At 37.9% G+C, this 16,298-nt stretch overlaps 1 protein-coding gene across 1 annotated transcript; it reads right to left on the reverse strand.

Moving 5' to 3' along the window:
* Positions 1-6,172: 6,172 nt before the first annotated feature.
* Positions 6,173-7,108, reverse strand: LOC118628590 (putative olfactory receptor 52P1). The gene has a single exon (XM_036259564.1). It carries the CDS (start codon positions 7,106-7,108, stop codon positions 6,173-6,175), a length of 936 nt encoding a protein of 311 aa, XP_036115457.1.
* Positions 7,109-16,298: the final 9,190 nt, after the last annotated feature.

A 16,298-nucleotide genomic window follows, 5' to 3' on the forward strand; every position in this document is an offset into this window, starting at 1 on the left:
GAAATGTAAAAATGCAGATATGGGATTATTATAGGAAAGGATATATATTCTCTTTCTACTTTTTAATTGTGGTTCTTTTTGCCTGATCATCAAAATACACTACATGAAATGTAAACATTAAAGTAAAAGTGTATAATATAAACATTCTATCTAATCAGCTATCGACTGGTAATAGTTGACACTGTATTAGTTTTGGGGGTCTAATGTAATAAATTATCACAGTCTATGTATAAAGCAATTTTTTTCTCTCACAGTTATGGAGGCTAGAAGTCCAAAGTCAAGTTGTCAGCAGGGCCATGCTCCCTCTGAAAGTTTTGGGGTTGGGGGGGACTTTCTTTGCCTCTCTCCTGGCTTCTGATAGTTGCTGGCAATTCTTGGTATTCCTTGGCCTGAAGACACAATACTTCAACTTGTCTGTCATTATGTGGCATTTTCCCTGTGTGTCTCTTCACATCATTCTTGCTGTACAAATTTTCCTCTTCTTATAAAGATCCCAGGTACCAGATTAGGTACCACCCCAATTCAGTATAACCTTATCTTAATTCAAAAATTAAGAAAGGGGGTGGGGAAACCCATAGACACAAACAACAGTATGGTGATTACAAGAAGAAAAGGGAATGGGGAAGGTAGAAGAAGGTAAAGGGAGATCAATGGTAATGAAAGGAGACTTGATACCCTCCAGGTCCATCCATGCTATCTCAAAGGGTAAGAAGTACTTCTTTTTCACAGCTGCATAGTATTATGCTAAGTGAAATAAGCCAGTCAGAGAAAGACAAGTATCACTTGATCTCACTTATATGTGGAATCTAATGAACAAAATTAACTGATGAATAAAATAGATCCAGAGATGTGAAAGCACGGGACAGACTTATGAATCTCAGAGGGAAGGGGAGTGGGAAGAGATTAACTTATATGCATATATTCACAACCAATGGATACAGACTATAGGGTGGTGAAGGCATTGGGGGGATAGGGTAGAGCGGATCAATGTGGGGGGGGGGAAGGGGGACATCTGTAATACTTTCAACAATAAAAATAAAATTTTAAAAAACAAAGGAGACTTGGCTAAGGGTGGTGAACACACAATATAATATACAGATGATGCATTATAGGATTATATACCTGAAACCTATATAATGTATTAACCATTGTCACCCCATTAAATTCAATACAAAAAATAGAAAAAAACAAACTCCATTACATCTGGAAAGACCTTATTTCCAAATAAGGTCACATTCTAAAATTCTGGACATGTGTTCAGATCTATTCCTTATGTGAACAAATTTTACAAGTATTATTACTACAAAATAAAACCATGTTTTATTTTGCAGTTTATTGTTTAACTAATATTGACTACAACCCATGTTACTACATACATACAGATTCATCCTCTCCTTTTTAAACTGTTTCTTAGTATATCAATCCTGTATTGGTAGACATGGGATTTATTTTTAGTTTAAAAATGCTCTGGCCTTAGAGTAGGGGTTGGAAAACTATGGCCCATGGGCCAAATTTGAACTATTGTTTTGGTAAATGCAATTTTACTGGAACACAGCCACACATCTATGCACCACAGTGGTAGTGTTGACTAGTTGTGACAAAGACCAAAGACCATTTTATCCACAAAGCCAAAGCCAGAAGTATTTACTATCTGAAACTTTGCAGAAAGTTTTCTGACTGACTCCTGCCTCAGAGGAACCCAAGAGGAGGCAGAGAGAGAGAGAGAGAGAGAGAGAGAGAGAATGAGAGTTGGAAAATTGTACTTGGAATTTCATTTTTTATTGCCCTCTAAATTCTATTACTGTCCTATAATGACCATATGAATGTGCCTTTCAGACCTCCTACTATAGGGAGCCAGTTGACTGAAGGACCTAAATACTGCAATTGGAAATCCATCATTGCATTTGCATCAAAGTGATGTCTCCCATTGAATTCTCCCAGCCAATGCCTGAGTGTGGCAAGGATGCTAAAGAAGACCCCTTCCTGGGAGACATGGGACATATTTGTAGGCTCCTTGGTGAACTGATTTTGTCTTTGCATGGCAATGTAAGATACTTCCGCTCAGCCTTTTCTCTCGTTTTAACATGTCATTAGACTTGTACTGTGGTCTGACTTCTATCTCAATCTATACTGATTGCCTTCTTTATTTTCTTTCACACAGATATTTCTTCAAATAACATTCTCACATGTTAAATTCCCTTTGCAAAGGACCCAAACTAATACAAGTTGACACTGAGAGGGGTACAAGTGGTAAGACAGGAAATTGGGACTACCTCATTTTCTGCCTGGTAGGCAGAGAATGTTCTTCTGATTGAGGCAGGATAGTATCTGGAAAGAGATAACGGTTTAATGCTAAATATTTACCAGTGGTGGGAAGTTTTGTGTGAAGTGCAATTAGGCAGGCATTTGTAGGAGCAGTGCCTACAAAGATAGGGATGGACTGGTTCCTGGGAACTTGATTTTATGCCTCATAGAAAGATGTTAAATAGAGTCACTAACAATCATTTAATAGCTAAAAGGGAGAACCAGAGAGCCTCAGGGTGGTACTATATAAAGAGACCTTCATCAATTATAGTAGAAGGGCAGATATAATTGAATGACAGGCTGGAGACCCAATTGTCAGAGTCTCGGGGCTCCGATGATTTTTTTGTTTGTTTTTTTAGCTTTTGTTTTTGTTTTTAAATATATTTTTATTGATATTTTTTCCAGAGAGAGAGAAGAAGGAAGAGGGAGAGAGAGAGATAAAAACATTGATAAGGGGGGTTGAGCCTGCAAGCCAAGCATTTGCCATGACTGGGAATTGAATGAGAGACCTCCTGGTTCATGAGACAATCCTCAATCCACTCAACCACACTGGCTGGGCTCCAAGGATGTTTTAACATTCAGCTAAGGCAGGTCTGTTGTGTGTTCTTGGTAGAGAAAATATGAGAACTTGAAAACTTGAACAGAAGATTATCATCCAGATGAGCATTATTGAATTGACTCAGTCATCTCCTTTGGACCTTCTGAACAGGCAGAGATCCCTTTAAAGTTCAAAACTATTTCTAAAAGGTGCTAAAAGATGCTGCAGATGCCTCTGCCCCCAATGACAATGGCTATCCCCATCTCATGGCATACCTCCTCCTCCTTTTCCTCTTTCTCTCCTGAATATGAGGCTGATACCTTGAGCTAAATCACTGCATTAACACTGCTAGGTACATTCTAGAACTCATATAAGAAGAAAAAGACCATAATCCTAAATTATTAATAGACCTAGCTGATTTGTATTGGTGGGAGAGAGAGACAATCTCTGGAATTGAATTTTGAGTGTGCTTGATCAGAGGTGTGAGAATATAAGGGTAGATGTGCAAGAATTAATTTACTTTCTTGGGAATAGGACTGAACACACATATTAGTTTTCTATTGCTCTGTAATGAATTACCGCAAATTGAGCAGGTAAACTAACTGGAGTTCTTTGAATTAGGTTTTACATCCTAGAAATATTCCTTCATGGCTCCTGGCTCCACTCTGTGGGCTGTTGGTTCTACCTTCTGGGCTCATGGTTATACCTTCTTAGTCATTCTTATGTTTTCATGAGTTGCAGCATGTGTTTGTACTTTAGTTTATCAGCCTGTTTCTTGCCAGTATAATTTTGGAGGTTGGATTTTCTTTCATTTTAACCCTAAACAACAGGAGGAGGAGGGATGCTTTTATACAATATCAATAGAAATGAATCGTGTAAAACTAGATGATTGACTTGGGTACCCAACTGGTACTCTTTTGCCCCATTATAAATGAACCTGTAGAGTAATTCCAAACTGAGAAGAATATGACTATCAAGTGGTTAGACATTTCAGGAATGAAGTTTGGGTTTATACAACCAGATAAGCCATAACACCTGCCTTGGTGATAGTGAATGCAGGGAAATTTAGAGTGGAGAGTGGAGCAGGACAAAGATGAATATTAAGTGCAGCCCTGAGATCAACTGCACAGGCAGTGGCTAGAGTTTATCCCACTAACTCCTTTCTCCTAAATTTTTCCTCAGGGGAAAATGTCTTTAAGAATCATATAGAGCCCTGGCCAGTTTGGGTCAGCGGTTGGAGTTCGGCCTGTGGACCAGAGTCCTGGGTTCGGTTCCCGCTAGGGGCATGCACCAAAAAAAGAAAGAAAAAAATTGTTTTAAAAAAATTATATAGAAATTATTTCCTTCCCACTGCTGGGAATATACCCTAAGAAGCCTGAAACACCAATCAGGAAGAATATATGTACCCCCATGTTCATAGCAGCACTATTTACAATAGCTAAGATCTGGAAACAGCCCAAGTGTCCATCAGTAGACGAATGGATAAAAAAGCAGTGGTACATATACACAATGGAGTACTATGCAGCGGTAATAAAGAAAGATCTCTTATCCTTTGAGATGACATGGAGGGACCTGGAAAGTATTATCCTAAGTGAAAGAAGCCAAGCAGAAAAAGACAAATACCACATGATCTCACTTATATACGGAATATAATGAACATAACAGTCTGAGGAATACAGTAGACCCAGAAACATGGAAGTAGGGCACAGACTGACATCCCTCAGAAGAGGGGGTGCGGGGGTGGGGGGATGGGAAGAGATAAACCACAGAACTTATATGCATGTATGCATGACCAATGGACATGGACAACTAAGCCGGGGATGGGGCGGAGGTGGGGTGGGGTGGGGGGTGCCAATGGGGTAAAAAGGTAAAATATCTGTAACAAAAAATAAATAAAAAATTCATAAAAAAATAAGAAATTATTTCCTGAACCCATGTAGAGAAATAAATGTGTACTGTACAAAGGGTAGATTATGGCAGCCAGAAGGTAGCTCACAGAATTTGTACTAGAGGGAGAATAATTGTAATTGCCTGAGGTCTCCTACTGCTTGCCCAGGTCATGCCTAGCAGAGGCTACTTCCAGCCAATGAATGAGAATGGCCCTAGAGATACTAGGGGCAGAGCTACTCCTGAGAGGTTAAAAAAAATATGCTGATTTTAGCTGAAAGATTCCCCAGTTACTTTGCTGTAAGAATTTTAGTTAACTTCCACCCAACCTTCTCTCCCCTCCTTCACTCAGGGTCAAATTTGGATTATAGTGTGATGATTTTCCTAGCCTACCCTGACTCTCTCCCTAGTTTCTTTCACACTACTATTTCTAATAGTAAAATTCTTATGTTTAATCTTTTCTTAACATCTCCTTCTTTGAGGACCCAGACTGACATAGCTCTCTTGGGCAAACCAAATAAGAAGGTAGATTTCAATAAAGACTGGGCAATGCATTCTATCAAAGCCAACTCTTAGAGGCATAACATGTGTCTTAGAAGAGTGGAGATTAGATGGGAGTGAGGTGGAGCATTAAAAACAGAACAACTAGAAAAGGAAGATATTTTCAGTTCTCCAAATAGTGGTAACTATTTATACCTCAACCCAAAGGCATCTTTAATTAATCATTGGTATTAAAAATGAGGTAGGCACACAATAGTTGCCATGTTTTTATGATTAGAACCATTTCTGCTAAATCTTCTACTAGTCTTCTGTACAACTTCTTTATTCTTGGTTGTCTTTAGGGAGGCAACATGGCCATAATAGAATGGAAAGAGATTATATGATCAGAAAAATTATGATTTGAATTCAGGCTTAACCAATTACTACCTATGTGACTATGGTAAAGTTAAAAAAAATGAGCTTTTGTAACTACTTGCAAAGTGGATATTCTTATGTAATTTGAGTTAAAGTTGAAATGATTCCATAGGCTGATATATATAAAAATATCTAGAATAACTAGCACAGAGCCACCTCAACAGATGGTATTTCCTGGACCTAATAAAATGTGAAGAACAAAGATAGCAGTTTTCCATTCATTCCTCTCCTAGCACAGAGCTACCGCAACCTTAGTTATTACCCTAAACTTTTCTTATGGTATTTATTATCCAATGTATAATCTGCTTATCCAATGCTCTGTCTTCTCTGTCATTGAGATTATATTTTGATGACAATAGGATAGTCAGTACTTTATTAGTTTTTTTTCTAAACTCTGACATGGTGATCATGATGGTAGTGGAAAGTCAGTGTTAGGCATGGATTCTTTCTGCATGCTCTCACCTTCAATGGGAAGATTGGCAAAGGCAACGTCAGTTATCTCCACTGCTTATTGTGTGGACCCACAGTTTATGCAGGTTCTCTGCACAGGCATCTGGCCACCTTGCCTTGTATTTCCTTCATTTTTATACCATAGATGATGGGATTGAGCATTGAAGGTAGAAGAAGGTAGAGGTTGGCAAGGAGAATGTGGGCTTGAGGTGGGATACTAAGACCAATGCGGTGGGTGAGGGAGGAAAAGAGTGCAGGCACATACGTGACAATGATGACAAACAGGTGGGCTGAACAGGTGTTGAGAGCTTTGAAGGTGGCGTCTCGAGACTTGAGGCGTACCACAGCCTGCAGGATGAAACCATAAGAAAAACCAATAAGCAGCAAATCAAGTCCCACCACGAGCAGAATCACAAAGAGCCCATAGATACGATTAGGTCTGGTGTGGTCACAGGCCATTTTTACCACAGCCATGTGGTCACAGTAGGTGTGAGGAATGACCATGTGGCAGAAAGTCAACCTTTTGAGTAGAAGAGGCATGGGCAGGACCAGAATCACACCTTTGGCTAGGGCCATGAGTCCCAGGCGCCCAACTAAGCAATGGCTCAGAATTGTGTTGTAGTATAATGGCTCACACACAGCCACGAAGCGGTCAAAGGCCATCGCAACAAGTAGGGCTGATCGTACCACGGATGCTCCATGGATGAAAAACATCTGGGTGAAACAGGCATTGGAAGCTATGTCCCGATCATTGAACCAGAAGAGGCAGAGTAGCTTGGGCAACAGAGCCAGCGTAGATATGAGGTCAGCTACCATCAGCAGGGCCAGGAGCAAGTACATTGGTGTGTGAAGTGTTGGTTCTGTGGCCACCAGGAAGAGGATAGTACCATTGCCAATGAGGATAGCCAAAAACATGGAGGAGAAAGGAAGAGATAGCCACAAGTGCTGTGACTCTAAGCCAGGGATGCCCATTAAAGTAAAGGTCAGGAAGCTGGAATGGTTGAAGAGCAGCATAATAGAAACTGTTGGTGGTTGTTAAAGTTTAGATACCTGCCAATGAAACATGCGTGAGTAATGACAGTGGATTGTTTTTAGCACTTCAGCTTTTAACAAGTTGCTAAGACGGGGCTCAGAGAAAAATGTAAGAATACCTCTTTGGAGTCATGGAGTGTGCAATCAGTATTTAGGTCTGTCTCAAAGCACCTATATTATTTTCACGATCATTTTTTAAAATAATGTTCAGGTTTTTCTTTATCTTTTTCCTGTATATAGGACATTTACTCTCTCCCCAGCAGATGAGCAATTCTACACTTAATTTTTTTTCTAGAGTTCTGAGTAAGAATAGGAGAAAATATTTTCATGTTGATTAAATGATAGAAGAACCAAGACTCTCTCACTGGAAAGTTTCCCAGATAAAGAGGAAATATGCTTCCTTATCCCTATTGCAGGAATGCTGAGCTGTTGGAGAAAATCTTCTTTGAGTTTCTTTGCTTTTATGTGTTGTCCCTCTTTCAGGGATCCACTCTCTGGTCATAATTCTGTTTCTGCCCCAGGGGCTCTCTCTTTTTAGGACAAAGTATAAGAGATGTTTTGTCCGAATAACAACACCATTAGGTGGCTGTCTCCCACTACCTCTCAAGCTAAGCATTTATGCACTTGGCCAGTCCTTTGAAGTTTCCTTTTACATAACATGTTCACCTTTCTCTACTGCAACTATGCCTCATGTATGGGTTGAATTTCCTTTAGTCATGGGGTGTTTATCTCAAATTAGTTCGCTGGGCTACCTAAGAGTACTCATTTATTTTTCAGTCCTTATTATGAATTAAGCAGATTTTTTTCTTTCCATTAATATTACTGTTACCATCTTTTCTGCCTATTACCATGTTCTCTCCTCACCAGGATAAAAAGTATGTTCCATCACTGGAACATCTGCTGGGAAAAGTATGTAATTGTTTTCTTTTGTTTATACACCACTTTCTTGTTCCTCTTTCCCTTAATTGTACTAACATAGTAAAGGAACCAAGCCTGTTAAACCCAAATCTGTCTACTTCGCATCTACTCAGGAGCAGCTGAACATGATTTCCAAGAAACATACAATGTAATAATTGATTCTAATACATAGGTGATTGAGTTCTCATCATAGCCAGGCAAACAGCACATCTATTCACAAAGTATCCTCTTAGACATGCTATCATCTTCCTTCTTCATCTCCTAACATGCCCACCTCCCTCCTCAAAATCAGAAGGTGATCTTTCTTTCCTTTTCATTAAAAAAAAAAGAAGAAGAAGAAACCAAAATTAAAATATCACTGACTGCATTAGTACCCATATACTGTGCCTTCCTACTAAAAAGGATAGCCTGCCTCATTTTTATTTAAACTTTACTTACCTGCTTCTGAACTGAATCACATTTCCTTTCTCTCACACAAAACTTTGTCTTGCAATTGTACCACTGCTTCCTACATAACTGCCTTCCCCTCTTCTGGTGGGACTTTCCAATTTTCTCATTTACACCTCCAGTTCTAGCCAGGACACCTTTAGTTTTCACTTGGACTACCGAAATAACCTCCTCACTGGTCTTTCTTCTTCTCTTTTACTTGCACATGGCTGATTGTCCATGGAGTGGCCCTATTGTCTTTAATAATATAAGTAACATGACATTACAATTCTTAATAGCTTCCTATTATAGAAGGAATAAAGTCAACAATCTACCATGATGCACAGGGCACCCTGATGTACTTGATCACATACACTGATGCTCTACAAGGTGTGATCTGGCTTCAGCTCACCTCTGCAACTTCATTGTTACCACTCGCCCCCTTTGCTCACTCTACTCTTGGCCATTTTGCTCTTTTTCAAGCATGAGAAGTTTGTTCCTGACTCAGGATATTGATCTTTGATGCTCCATCTCCCCACACACCTTTACAGGACAAACTTCCTACTTTTATTTGGGTCTCTAAAAATATACTTGCTCTTTAAACTTCTATTTTTGTCACAATAGACCACATGCCATCTTCTGAAAATGTCATTCCCCCACCTCACCCCTTGATTGACATCTTTATATTTCATTGAGTCAAAAAGTGGTTCACACTCCTGGCTGCAGAAATATCTGAGAAGTTTAAAACCTTCTAATCCTTAGAAAACTTACATATATTTAAAGAACAGGAGAAATTCAGTGTGACCTTGCTGTCAAATGTATGGAGTTCTGGAGACAAGGTCAGAAGTCGACCCATCACCGACAGTTCCTTTTGCCTAAAATACTTTTCACATCCTTTACTTGACAAACTCAAGAATTATCCTCAGTTCACTTAATCTTATCCTCACTCCTCTGTTCTTGCCCACATCATGGCCACATGTATCTGTGCTCCATTGCATTGCACAGGAGCTATTTCCTTTCTTTACACAATTCCTCTCATTTAGGACTATTAAGCACTCACCATGAACCAGGATCTATCAATCAATTTCTTTTTCACATCTGACAGTGTTTCTGCATTATTCGAAAGCAATCTGATTCGGGGAATCTTTTACTTCCTCACCCTTAACGTCCTCTGTAAACTTACTCAACTTTCTGAAGTGAGGCAAGACTTTTAGGTTCTGGGGTAGAGGTTACTGGGTGGCTAGCAAATAAATACCAGTTAAATAGAATTTGTGGGGGCTACAGATAGAGCTCACTTAGGGAAAACAATCTTATTGAAAGAAGGGGAGGGGCAAGTAGTTTTAATGATTTATATCTGAACTTACCTGGAAATGTTCTACTGTAGTCTTCCTAGCAGCCTCCTTTCTTCTGATAACCAGAACCTTGTTGTTCAGAAGTTACAGGTTGCATCTGTCTATCTCACGTGTTGTGGAACACTGTTTATTTCTATTGTTGTTGTCGTTAAGCTAATGTTAGTTCCTAGGAAGAGGCTCCCTGCCCACCCTGGCTCTCCTCCTGTGTTTCTTCTTGGGATACAACATATAAGGTTTCATGTTACAGTGGACTGGGGCTCTCGCACTGCATAAAGGAAAATTTAAACTCTATGATTTTATCATCCAAGAACTCTGGGCACATCCATGACTCTCCAGAGGGCAGGGAAAGAAGGAGGTGAAAGAAATAGTTCATTAAGGGATCCCTTTGGGCCTTGTATTCAAAGAGCAACAAGACCTGAAAAGCAATTCTCAGAGGAAAAGCAATAATTTTGTCCATTTCCAGTTTTCATGTAATGATGGTGTTATGTGATGTTCCTCTATTTGGTGATGACTATAGATATAGCTTTAACCCTTTAACAGGGACTTTAGAATGAGGTCATTTTGCAACAGATAATAATCTATAGTCTTTGTGCAAAATAATTAATACCACTTGTGAGGAAAACTAGGCACCCTTGTGACATTATAAGAGAACAAAAGACTCATTCAACAAATGGTAACTTCCTATCAAATGAGAATAAAATTCTCTAAATAGACACTATTTCTGGAAGACAAAAAGACAATAATTTTCATCCAAATGACTCTATAATGAATTTCTTTATATAACCACCGTTAAAAAAAGTAAAGTGATTATTCTCAAATTTTAGGAGATGTTTTAAATCAGATTGCTGCCCTGGTCAGTTTGGCCTAGCTTAGAGTGTTGCTCCACTGACCAAAGGGTCTCAGGTTCGATTCTCAGTCAAGGGCACGTACCTGGGTTGCAGGATCAGTCCCTGGCCCTGGTTGCATCCAATTGATGTGTCTGTCTCACATCAATGTTCCTCTCTCTTTCCTCCTCCCTCCCGTCTACTTTATCAAAAATGAATAAGAAAATATCCTTGGTTGATAATTAACAAAAAAAAAAATTTCATAAAATAAAATGGATTGCTGATCTCTATCTCCAGTATTTCTGATTCAGTGGATCTGGGGGGGGGGGCAATAATTTCTTAACTAACAAGTCCTTGGTTGATGATACTGCCGTTCTGAGAAATACCCCCTTAAGAAGCACTGGGTTAATGCATAGCCATTTGCATTCTGGGCACTGCAAACAGGGACTATTTGCAAGTCTTAACTGATAACACATTCATGTTTAATTGCAGCGGATCAGAGATGCTGATGGAGGCTCTCAAGATTCCACATTTAAAGGATGTAAGCCTTTTCACCTTTGCATACTTTGTTTTATTCTAATTTCTGTCCAAATACAAACAGCTTTTTGGTGGTGCTTTTACCCTATAAAGCCAGAGCTTCCCTAGAGAATTCTAAATTTTGCATTAAATTCTTTCTCTTTGATAAAGATATTAATTAATATTGTTCTGCATTTTGAGATGGTGAAGGCATGGTTGTAATTCTTGGTGGAAATTTAAATGGTATGGAGAAAATTTTGCTCTTTAGTGTTAATGTACACTTTACTCTAGGGCATTGGGTCTATCCCTCCCAAACCCAAATTATCCTTAAGTAATTCTTAATTATGAAATTATATGCCTAATTTACTTTATAGACATAAAAATATATGCAATATCCTATTTTTAGTGTAGAGAAGAAGTAAAATAATTTGCAATAGATGTAATAATTTATGTATAACATATGTGATACATGCATAAGTATATGTATAATATACACATGTATGCATGATACATATATGTAATAAAGACAAATAAGATGTCTTTCAATATGCAATATTCAAGCATGATAAGAAATCAAAATCTAGGGAAGTTAGGAGTTAGTCTCTGTTAACAGGACAGTTGCAAATGCAGAGAGATTGTGATGAGTGCTGAAGAAGACTCAAATACAACATGTTACATTGCCTTAAGTGACTTAACATTTATTTTTTTTCCCCTCACCGAGGATATGTTCCATTGATTTGAGAGAGAGAGAGAGAGAGAGAGAGAGAGAGAGAGAAAAACATCAATGTGAGAGAGAAACATCAATCAGTTACCTCTTGTAGGCTCCGCAATCAGGGATCAAACCTGTAACCCAGGTATGTACCTTGACCAAGAATCAAACCCAAAACCTTCTGGTGCATGGACGATACTCCAACCAACTGAGTCACCCAGCCAGGGCTGACTTAACATTTCTTAACATAAATTAAGGGAGAACCTGTCTTTAATTCTTTATTAGGAGAGTTCAGTGAATATTAAAAACACGTATGGTAGTGTGGGTCATTTTCCAGCAAATATGACTCTCTGGTCCCTCTGGATAAAATGTGCTTTCCCATTCTATTGACATGGGACTTGACCATGGCTTGCTTTGAACATCAGGAGGCTGCAGACATGACACAAGCAGAGGCCCAAAATGTGTCTGTACTGTTGTTGGGCTTGCTGCTGTGGGCTAGGGACCTTTTCTGAAAAGAGCATGTGCCAGGTGGCCTCTGACACCTTAACTTGGTCTCTAGGGTGAAAACTCTTAGAGCTGACATGAATTCAGTTCAAATCCTGGAACTAAGCTCAGACAACCTGCCTCATGTAATAGCTATCCAGCTCAGTGCAGCCTAGAATCAGCCAAACTAAAGTAGAACACATGTTATTATAAACTTAGTTTCCTATAGCTGTGATAACAAATATCACAAACTTGTAGGCTTAAAACAATACAAATTTGTTATCTTACAATTCTGAAGGTCAGTAATTCAAAATGGTAGAGGTCACTGGGTGCAAAATCAAGATGTCATCAGGGCTGCATTCCTTCTGGAGAATCTAGGGCAGGATCTGCTTCCTTGATTTTTCCAGATTATAAGAGAACACTCATTTCTTGGCTTTTTGCTGTCTTCCCTCATCTCCAAAACCAGCATGAGCTTTGGTCCTTCTCACCCTGCCATCTCTCGGGGTCTCTCTCCCTTCTGCTTCTCACTTATAAATACCCTTTTTATTGCATTGGGCCCACCTAGATAATCCAGAATGGCCTCCCCATCTCAAGGTCAGCTGTTACCAACTTTAATTCCATCTTCAACTTTAACTGTTCTTTGCCACATAACCTAACAGAGTCCAGAGATTTAGGACTTGGATGTTTTTGAAGGGAGTAGAAGGTATTATTCTGCCTGTCACATAAATTGCTGCATTTTGGATTGTTTTGTTATGCAGTATTATCATGACAAAAGGCGTCTAAAATTAATGTACTTGTGTTTAGTTTAGTTTGGCCTAGATGATGATCAAGAGATTGTCCACATGCGTAAATTTCTCTTAATGAATGGAGGGCAGTTTCTCGCTGTGTATTCTATAATCTCTACCTTCTGTTGAACAAATGCCAGAAGGGTCAATTAATGACACACATTCAGCACATATTCTTCTTATACATTTTGTTTCTTAATAATTATGGATTGAGCTATTAAAATATATTCTTGCTCCATGTGTTTAAATATAGAAGGTTTGCTGTGTAACCTTTTTCATTCAACATTTTGCATAACCTAGTTCTTTATTTTAGCTGTAACATACAACTCCATCCTTCGAATGTACTGCAATTTTAAAATAAATTGTATGTGAATGTTCTAACTTTTTGCTATCACAAATAAAGAATATCCTTTTTGTCTCCTTTTACAAGAGGTTTACTGTATTATAAATCCTAATTGCTCTGCCATGATATGCCTTTTGTGAGAATAGATGAGTGATAATAAATAAATAAATTGATAAATAAATAAATAAAATGAAACAGATGAAATAAGCTATTGATCCCCTCAGTCCCCATTACAGTTGGGGTTGGGACTGTGATAGGGGTGGGGGTCCAATTGAAGTGGGGGTAAGGGTCATGGTAGAGTACTATTATTGGGTTGCCTCTAATTAGGAGCCTCATTCCTTTATAACAAAATGCCATACTTTTTCTTTTCTTTGAAGTTTAATGATATTACAATGTTGTAGTATCCTACAATGTAATATACACAAATAAACCAAGTTGCTTACTCAAGGTTATACATACTTTCACCTTTACTACATATTTTAAATTTTCACTCAAAATATTTCTGTCATTTTATACAACTACACACAATATATGAAATTCTCCATTTCCCCATAAACTTATGTAAATAATATGACATCTCATTGTTATGCATTTTTCTACTAAGCTTGTTAATTAACCCAGTGAACTTTATTTTCACATATTTTTACCTAATTTTCTTAATTGGTTATATCTCTTTTAAAAAATTGATTTGGAGTTATTTTTACTTTATTCTTAAAAATACATTGTCACTTACATGTATTTCAATAATTTTCTTCTGACCTATTTCCTTTAAATGTTGTTATTCCATGTCATGCCAACTTAAATTATGAAAAAAATATATATATTAATTACTTCATTTATAATTTATATATTTTTGTATTATTTTTATTTGCCCAGTTTCATCAAGATAAAGGCCTGTAATATTTTTAGAATTTATCTTTAATCCATTTAGAATTTTTATTGTCTATGGGTCATGAAATTATTACATTCATTATATTTTAAAATATACTAATAGATAACTCCAACTACTGTTTAGTACATTCTATACTTTATGATCATTAATGGCACATATGTTAAATAAATATATAGATCTGTTTCTGACTTTCCATTGTTTTATTCCAGGTGTTATTCTATAATAATTTGGCACAAATTTCTAAACTTTAAAAATAATTTTTAAGGTTTTTAGTAGGGCAATTCTTTCCCATCTTGCTCTTATAAACTGAGCTATTTATAGAATTTTATTTTTCATATATAAATGTCACTGGCAAGTTCAACAAAATTCCTTTGAAGGGTTAATGGACTTACATCTAATATACAGATTCATCTGAGGAGATACCTTTAGGATATCTAGTGGTTCACCTAAAATCATGGTGTGGTATTCTCTTTAATCACATATGTCACATTCATAAAATTTCTTACATTGCTCATATTTTTTCATAAAATTTGCCCATGTATTTATGTTGATTTTATATGTCAATCTTGTTGAACTCTTGTGATAGTCTAACAAATTTTCTGTCAACTGTCTACAAAATGTTAATATCATTCACATGTTTCTTTTACTATTATTACTCTTATTATTTCTTATTGTATGGCTTTGATCTCTAGTACAATGTTCAATATGGAAGGAATAAAGGTAATAGTGGATTTGCTTGCATTTTTGCTCTAAAAGCATTTAGAAATGCTCCCAAATTTTCATGATTTATACACATTTCTGATTTTTTGACTTTCCAATATCTTTTCTATCAGAAAAAACATAACCAATAAGAGGTGTGTGTCTATGAGAGAGAGAGAGAGTGTGTGTGTGTGTGTTTGTGTGTATGTGGTGTATCTGAGATATGGAGAATTAAAACACAAACAAAAGAAAAGGGGAGATTGTTTCAAGGAAGTAGGTTACAAATATTCTTTTCCTGACTTTTTAACAAAAGCCTCTACCTTCACCTTTGTATTCTGGTTTGGTCAAATACAAGAGAAGAGCTTGAATATTCAATTTCCCAGGTGACACAGAAGCTAGATTGCTTTATTCATAACCCAGTGCCACCCACCAAACTCCCAAGTGGGGCAATGATACAGGTTCCACTATAACATCCTCTTGTCCCAGCATTCAGACGCTTGAAGGTGGAGGACTAGTGATGCTCTTTTTGTTCTTCCGAGGATGCTTCCACCATGCTGTGCCTTCTCATTTCTGCTGTCCTGGAGACATGTGAGTTTGGGTTGGGGAAGGAATATGGAGAAGGCATGTCTTAGTCCTTAAGATAAGTCTATCTGTGCATTTGGTAATGGGAAGTTTACTTCAAAGCAGGGAGAATGAGATTTAGAGGCCAGGAAAGGGGATTGTGTTGAATAACATTTCTGCATAGTCTAATTTGGAGCTCTTTTTTACTGGCTTCCTAAAATAGGAGTGTTAGTTTAGTATTAGGCTCAGTGGTTGGAAAAGGGAGCAGAGTGGGGAGTTGGCAATGAAGAAATGAGCAAGTGATTTGTTAGCTAGACCAGGGAAATTGGAGGCACTGTGAAGGAAGTTTAAGCATTTACCAAGCTATTCCTGAAATTACTAAAAAATATAATTACTCACTAAACACTTGAGAGTGAAATCTGTATGCCCTATGACAGTGCAGAGATCAACAGGAATAAACTGGGCAGGGAATCAGCAGAACCTCGGTGATTGTCTGAGCTGTGTCATGTTCCAGTGTCCTCACAGTAGGCAGAGGCAGCCCAAGTCCAGCTGTGTTACTGTACAGACAGAGTGATAGCCTCGGGTTTGTGGTGCAGTGTCACGCATGAAAACTCTTCTCTATCCTCAATCTTTCCTTCAAATTGTGTCAGAACTTTTATTTTAC

The sequence above is a fragment of the Molossus molossus genome, unplaced genomic scaffold, assembly GCF_014108415.1.
Source record: "Molossus molossus isolate mMolMol1 unplaced genomic scaffold, mMolMol1.p scaffold_m16_p_13, whole genome shotgun sequence".
NCBI classification, from domain to species: domain Eukaryota; kingdom Metazoa; phylum Chordata; class Mammalia; order Chiroptera; family Molossidae; genus Molossus; species Molossus molossus.